The sequence below is a fragment of the Poecilia latipinna genome, unplaced genomic scaffold, assembly GCF_001443285.1.
Source record: "Poecilia latipinna isolate Pla-1442-1.1 unplaced genomic scaffold, P_latipinna-1.0 Scaffold1381, whole genome shotgun sequence".
Lineage (NCBI taxonomy): Eukaryota > Metazoa > Chordata > Actinopteri > Cyprinodontiformes > Poeciliidae > Poecilia > Poecilia latipinna.
In genome coordinates, this window is record NW_015113997.1 from 58,458 (window position 1) to 64,602 (window position 6,145).

General features: G+C 37.6%; 1 protein-coding gene across 1 annotated transcript in view; it reads right to left on the minus strand.

Moving 5' to 3' along the window:
• Positions 1 to 2,804: 2,804 nt before the first annotated feature.
• The window catches only part of LOC106962173 (UNC93-like protein MFSD11), an 18,085-nt gene continuing 14,744 nt past the window's right edge, over positions 2,805 to 6,145 (minus strand). Inside the window, exons 9-13 of the mRNA XM_015056405.1 lie at positions 5,285 to 5,350; positions 5,075 to 5,200; positions 4,825 to 4,999; positions 4,585 to 4,720; positions 2,805 to 3,040 (exon numbers count right to left, since the gene is read on the minus strand). Of these exons, the coding sequence (XP_014911891.1) occupies positions 2,888 to 3,040; positions 4,585 to 4,720; positions 4,825 to 4,999; positions 5,075 to 5,200; positions 5,285 to 5,350 (656 nt within the window). The 3' untranslated portion in view covers positions 2,805 to 2,887. The remainder of the gene's footprint in view (positions 3,041 to 4,584; positions 4,721 to 4,824; positions 5,000 to 5,074; positions 5,201 to 5,284; positions 5,351 to 6,145) is intronic.

Consider the following 6,145-nt stretch of genomic DNA (forward strand, 5'->3'; position numbering starts at 1 on the left):
CCCAACCGGAAGCTAATTTCCTATAACGCTACATCAGACAAACCTTTGAACGCTCTGAACACACACCGCTGAATGATTAGCCTCAATTTAGCCGCCGATGACTGAGACAACATTTACCGTGTGCAAAGCTAAATGCTGCACAAACTAACCAGAAATCCTACAGTTATTAGTCATCTGATTTGATATTATTCTCTTCGGAAATCAGCTTATTTAATTGTCTACTCCACCTCATTCATCCAAATATCCGACAACGTGCGATTTCCATAATTCTGGGAAAATGAGACAAGTCCTCAAATTTAATAACCGAACGAGCTACAGGTACAGAACAGTTGTAACTCTGAACAAACCGGCAGTCTGAGGCAATCAAGCAGGTCACAGAAGAAAATGATTGAAATAAATGAACCAATCTCTTGGGCATACACAGACTCCGAAATTAAAACAGCCTCACTGGATAAAAGCCCTAATAGCGAAAACTCATTCTCTCGCATCTAAAAACACAATAACTGACAACACAGAGCGCCCGCTGCGCTTTTCAAGGCCCCAGTCGTGCATGCTGCAAGTCCATTTCAATCAGATCCACCTATTAAGGACTGCGAGGATGTGGCAGAATGAAGCGGATCAGCCCCGGTGTGCACATTTGTTCAAGTTATCAACCAAAGGTGCGGCAGGCTGAAGTGGCGCTTCGGGAAATCAAGGCCGGCGTTCGTCGGGTGGAGCTGAAGTTGCTGTGGGGACGCTCAATTAAAACAAACGCTCAATAAACACAAACAAGATTCATATTTTGTTTGGTCGATGTCTCCAACTCGACTCAACACATACTGAATTTGGTGCTTGAGACTTTTAGAACTACTCGTGCATTAAACATGCCAGTACTGAGGTAATAGACTTATCCAAACTGAGCCGCACTCCTTACAAGGTTACTCCACTAAACTAATAACACAGATCATGCCGGGATGCAATTCTGGGGCCAAATGCTGTAAACTTTCATTAACCCTTCCGTTCTTCGTTATATCAGTAAGTGACACAATTGACTTAAGTTTTCACTAACCTGCTTTCTCTCATTATAATTTAATCAATACTCAATTACCTATAAAGTAATGTGAGACCTGTGGGCTTCTGACCTTTTCACTGGAACTGAGCCATGCATGCTCCTTTTTGATTAATAGCGTTATTGATTTTTAAACAAATCTGACAAATTGGGGTTAAAATTAAGCGATTCGACTGGGGGGAGATTGGCTACAAGCTGGAGGTCCGTGTTGTGGTCAATTAAAGATTAATTTGAAAGACCACAATTCACAAAAAAAAAAAAAAAAATCACAGGAGCTGTAGCCAAAGATTGCAAGGTATGTGTTTATAGAGTGCCAAGAAGGTTATGCCAGTTTGTCAAAGTCAAACTCGATAAACATCTTCTCAGTTTTCAGTATTGTTCAATATTAAGTCATCTGAGTTTTAACGCACAATATTACTTAACCATAAACACGACAAACGTACTAAACTTTTTTTGGTCAATGTCATCACATTTATTTTATAAAAATCACAATTTAATGCATTCATTTAAAATGATGCACAACATATACAATTATTTATTTAATGTCTTTACAAATGTTTTAAATGTATGTTTTTAATAATACCAGTAAATATAGATATGTTCAAGCATAAATCTTATTTATTAAATGTGTACCTTTATTTCCACAGGAAGCAGTTAATAATAAATAAAGTAGAGCGCTAACATCCTAGTGAATGGAACCCCTAAACATAAGATCGCCTGTCTGGTGTTGAGATTTTTATTTTTTTTTTTTACTAATATATTCACAAAAAAATTGACATAACTCACTTTATATAGGAAATACTGTCTTGTTGCAATGATTGGAATATTCAAACTTAAGCATCCCACCAGAATATATTGTGATGTGTTTGAATAACTCTGGAATATTGATTATGCACTCACTTTATATGTAATTTAAATAAAAGCGATTTTTGGTAAAGATTACATTAAAATGAATGATTTTTCTGATGTGGAACAATACATTCAGATACTTCTATGGTTTTCTGGTGTTAAGGTTCATCATTATGAGTCACCCATGCTCACTTCAAATTAAACATATTTGCTAAAAACATACTGTGCACCATAGCTACAATACTTACGTTACATCGTAGGTATTATTATTAATTTGTAACAATTAAAGGTATACATTTAATATTTATATTTGAATTTCATTCTACCTAAATATAGTTAAAAATAAATACTCAACATTTAAAATGTATAGATATTTTAATAAATGATATTGTTTCTAACATTTATATTTGACGCATGTTAAATATTTATTCTGATATTATTAATTCAAACCCTATTTATGACGGGTTTCATGCTAAAATGCATAGATAGGAGTTGGTGTGCGTAACTTTTCAGCAAGCCTCTTGTGCAAGCAACAGATGCAGGATTCCAACGTGCGTTAAACTTTTATTATTCAAAGGTTTACCAAAAGGAAGAAACATCTACACTGTAAAGCAAAATGTACAAAACATGACATAAAGTAGTGATTGTCAGGCATTATTTAGTATCATTTATATTCATAAAAAAGGTGTAGATACATGAAATATTAGCATTTTCATTAAGACAGACCTGAGCTGGAAATAATGTAGAGCATAATATAAAACAAGTGGATGTTAAAGTTTATCCATAACACTGAACGAGGTTCAACTATGTAGTGGAAACAAAGCCAAAAGAGTCAAAACATTCTAATATATTACGGGAGCTGATATGCTGTGGTAATTAATACATTATTTAAAAAAAAAAAAAAAAAAAAAAAATTAAATGCAAGACTGAGTTTCAGGACTACATCTGTTTTCCAGGACACAAATGATTCTGACCACAGAATCCTGCTTTTCAAAATTCCTGTGAATCCACGGAGTACTCCTGCATCCGCTCGACTACGAAGAAGCACAGAGTCCCGGCAAAGCCGAGGATGACCAGAAGCAGGAGCTGCCACGTCAGCAGAAGGTAGCCGCTGTAGAAGAACGCCGCTGCTGCACTCACAGACTTTAACAGGAAACACAAATTGTATTGTTGGTCGTGAGGAGAAAGAACTGCAAGCTTTGCAACATCTCATCTGTAGCCATGTTTGTCCGACTGTGGAACATGTTACACGGGTGGTATTTGAGCTACCTCTAGTGGCACTCAGAAGAAATTTTTGGCATTAATTACAAAGTAAATATGTACAAATTAACTATGACAAAACATACTGTGACAACAGTGCACTGGGAGCAATTTGCTAGGTGTGATGTATGTTTATTTATTTATTTATTTATTTATTTATTTATTTATTCTTTTACATTGCTCTGAAGTTAGAAAATGGATCTGACAAAGACATCAAACCCAACTTAACCATGTTGGACTTACATATTCCACAACTAGCAGTTGATTCCTTTACCTTTTATTTACACTAACTTTCATGTGAAAGGCAGCCATGTTGAATTTTAGACTCAGGGTTGGTGAGAGCCCATCACTTTTTACATTACATGACAGTTGAGAGTTTCAACTTATGTTGATACATTATTTTCAGATTTAATACCGTTTTAAAATGTCTGACAAAATTGTGGTGAAGTTTGGGAACCACTGGACGAGAAGGACCAGTCAGTTTGAATGAAGTAGCATCCTCTCATTTGTCAGGTTAAATGTAACTTTTGAAAATAACATTTAAGATTGTATTAAATATACTTTTTACTAAGCCCACCTCTGTATTGAAAATACTGTATACTTTTTTTTTGTGTCCTGATGTAATATTCTAATCTTAAATGTGTTTTCATTAGTTGAAAATCTGCATAATTAACAGAATAATGGCCTGAAATAAATGAACTTTTCAATAATCACATTTTTTTTAAATATGACTGTAATTGGCCCATATGTTTGCATAACTGGCTTGATGAAATCAGTCTAGTTTTTTTAAAATGATAATTAAATGTTTAAGATCATCCAGCAAATTTTAATTTTTGCTAATCTGAGTAAACACCACAAGCAGTTTTTTTTAAAATGAGTACTTCATCTATACTCATTGTAAAAGTGTAATTGTTCCCTAAATCAAAACAATTGGTTGTTACAGCAGAGTGTTTATTGGACAAAAGTGGTAAAGAACTTTGTGGTTTAGTTGATCAGCAGTGGTTTTCACACTTGATGTTTGGATAGCTTTCTCCATTATGAAATAAAATTATCAAATGCAAACTGCTAAAGAGAAAAAAAATAAATAAAGAAATTTGTATGAAGACACATAGATTTTTCTGTTTCATAGCACTGCATGCCAGCATAAAGTTAAAAGACTTGCTCATTATAATACCTTGAAAAAAACATGTTCCACTATTTGAAAAGGAAGCTTAGAAAATATCACAATTTCCTAGAGGTAATTCTTTTTCAAGATCAACTGTGCTGCAAAGAAAAGAGGGGCGAGGTGAAGATTTGCCTTTCTGACACCTTCCATCCCTATTAATGAGGCTTCAGCTGAATTTATTTCACACTTGACAGGACAACATTTTGACTGAGCTCCGCTCGGCTCTGCTAACAACGTCTGAGAATTGGCAATCGAGGATTACCTGGATGAATTTAAAGATGGCGAAGGCAGGCGTGCTTTGTTCGGCGTAAACATAGCCCAGTATGCTGTAGAGCTGCGTGTTGAAGCAACTATCTCCGAGTCCAAGCAGGAAGGAGCACAGCAGGGCAATGGATGCACTGAAGGAGAAAACACAATGCTTATTAATAACGCGACATGAATAACAACTGCCTGTGCAACAGCTCGAATTCCCTCCTGTTAAATAACGAGAGAAACCACCTACGATGGGCTTAGAAATGGATTTTTCTTTGTGGTGGATTCGACGACGACGGGCGCGTCGTCTGGGATGTTGAGGAAAATCAGGTAGGAAGCGATGAAATGGACGACCATTCCCAGGAACACCACCGAGGTCCGTCTGAAGCGGCTGTTCTTGCACAGCAGTCCAAACAACCCCCCACCTGATGGGGACAGAGAGTACTTCGAGAACCTCTCGTGGGGATTTTTAAATCTCTGTGAGCGGCGCGCTGACCCACCTACTATTTCTCCGATGCCCACCACGATCCCAGAGATCCCAATCAGGCCTTTGGCCGCTTCTCCAAAGTGGGCAGTCGCGCCGATGCACGTCCCGTACACTCCGCTGTAGAAAGACAGCTCAAGCCCTGGAGAAACCGGGACGGTGTGTTTTCAGCTCCAACTTCGAGCATTTCACAAGAGGCAGGACGATTTTCGACATTTTCCCCTACCGCTGTAGACCATGCAGGGACTCAGGAGCATTATGGTTTTTGTCTTCAATAGATGCAGGATGGTTTCTGTAGAAAAAAATAAATAAAAATAGAATCCAATGCACTCATTTGAATTGCTAATGAAGCCATTTTTTTTTTTTTTTTTTTTTACAAATATGCCTCGTTTACTGCTTCACAAAGCGTGGATTAAAATGCAGACATTAAAGCCCAATTTTCTCCTTAGAATTAAAGTTCTGTGCTGGAAAAGGATGGGAGTGAAAAAAAAATGAGCCAAAGAGCCACATTTAAATGCAGAAAGGGAAGCACCCAGGAGAGGCTTCCATTCAGGCTGCTAGAGAAATCTAGATTTTAGGGCAGAAATCCCAGTAGGTTTGTTTATGTATGCCTTGATGCCCTTTCTGACATGAATCAGCATGCATCTTTGATAAACCCGATATCTTTCGAGGCAGGTGCACACAAGTCTACGTGTGCACAAGATACACACGAGACAAAGAGCAATCAGATCATCCAAACAACCCGGGGCAGCACTGAAAGCAGGAGCAACTGCGGCAGAGTTTCCAGTTGACAAACAGAGAGATAATCTGAGATAAACTCGCGCTAAGGCACTGTCTGTGTACTCTGCCGCGTAGCAGGGAGATTTTTATCCACATGAAAGCAAGTTTTACTTGAAGAAAAACAAAACTGCCTGCTAGCTGCAGAATGGAAGCAGTCAGATGTGACGCAAATACAAATCACCAGGAAACAAAAGGAAAATGTCAATTTTTTTTTTTTTTGGCGGTGGGGGGGGGGAGATGGGCGGGAGCCAGGGAGGGGGGTCTGTTAGATCTCTAATGGTTTCATATCAGCTGTGAAAAACTATTG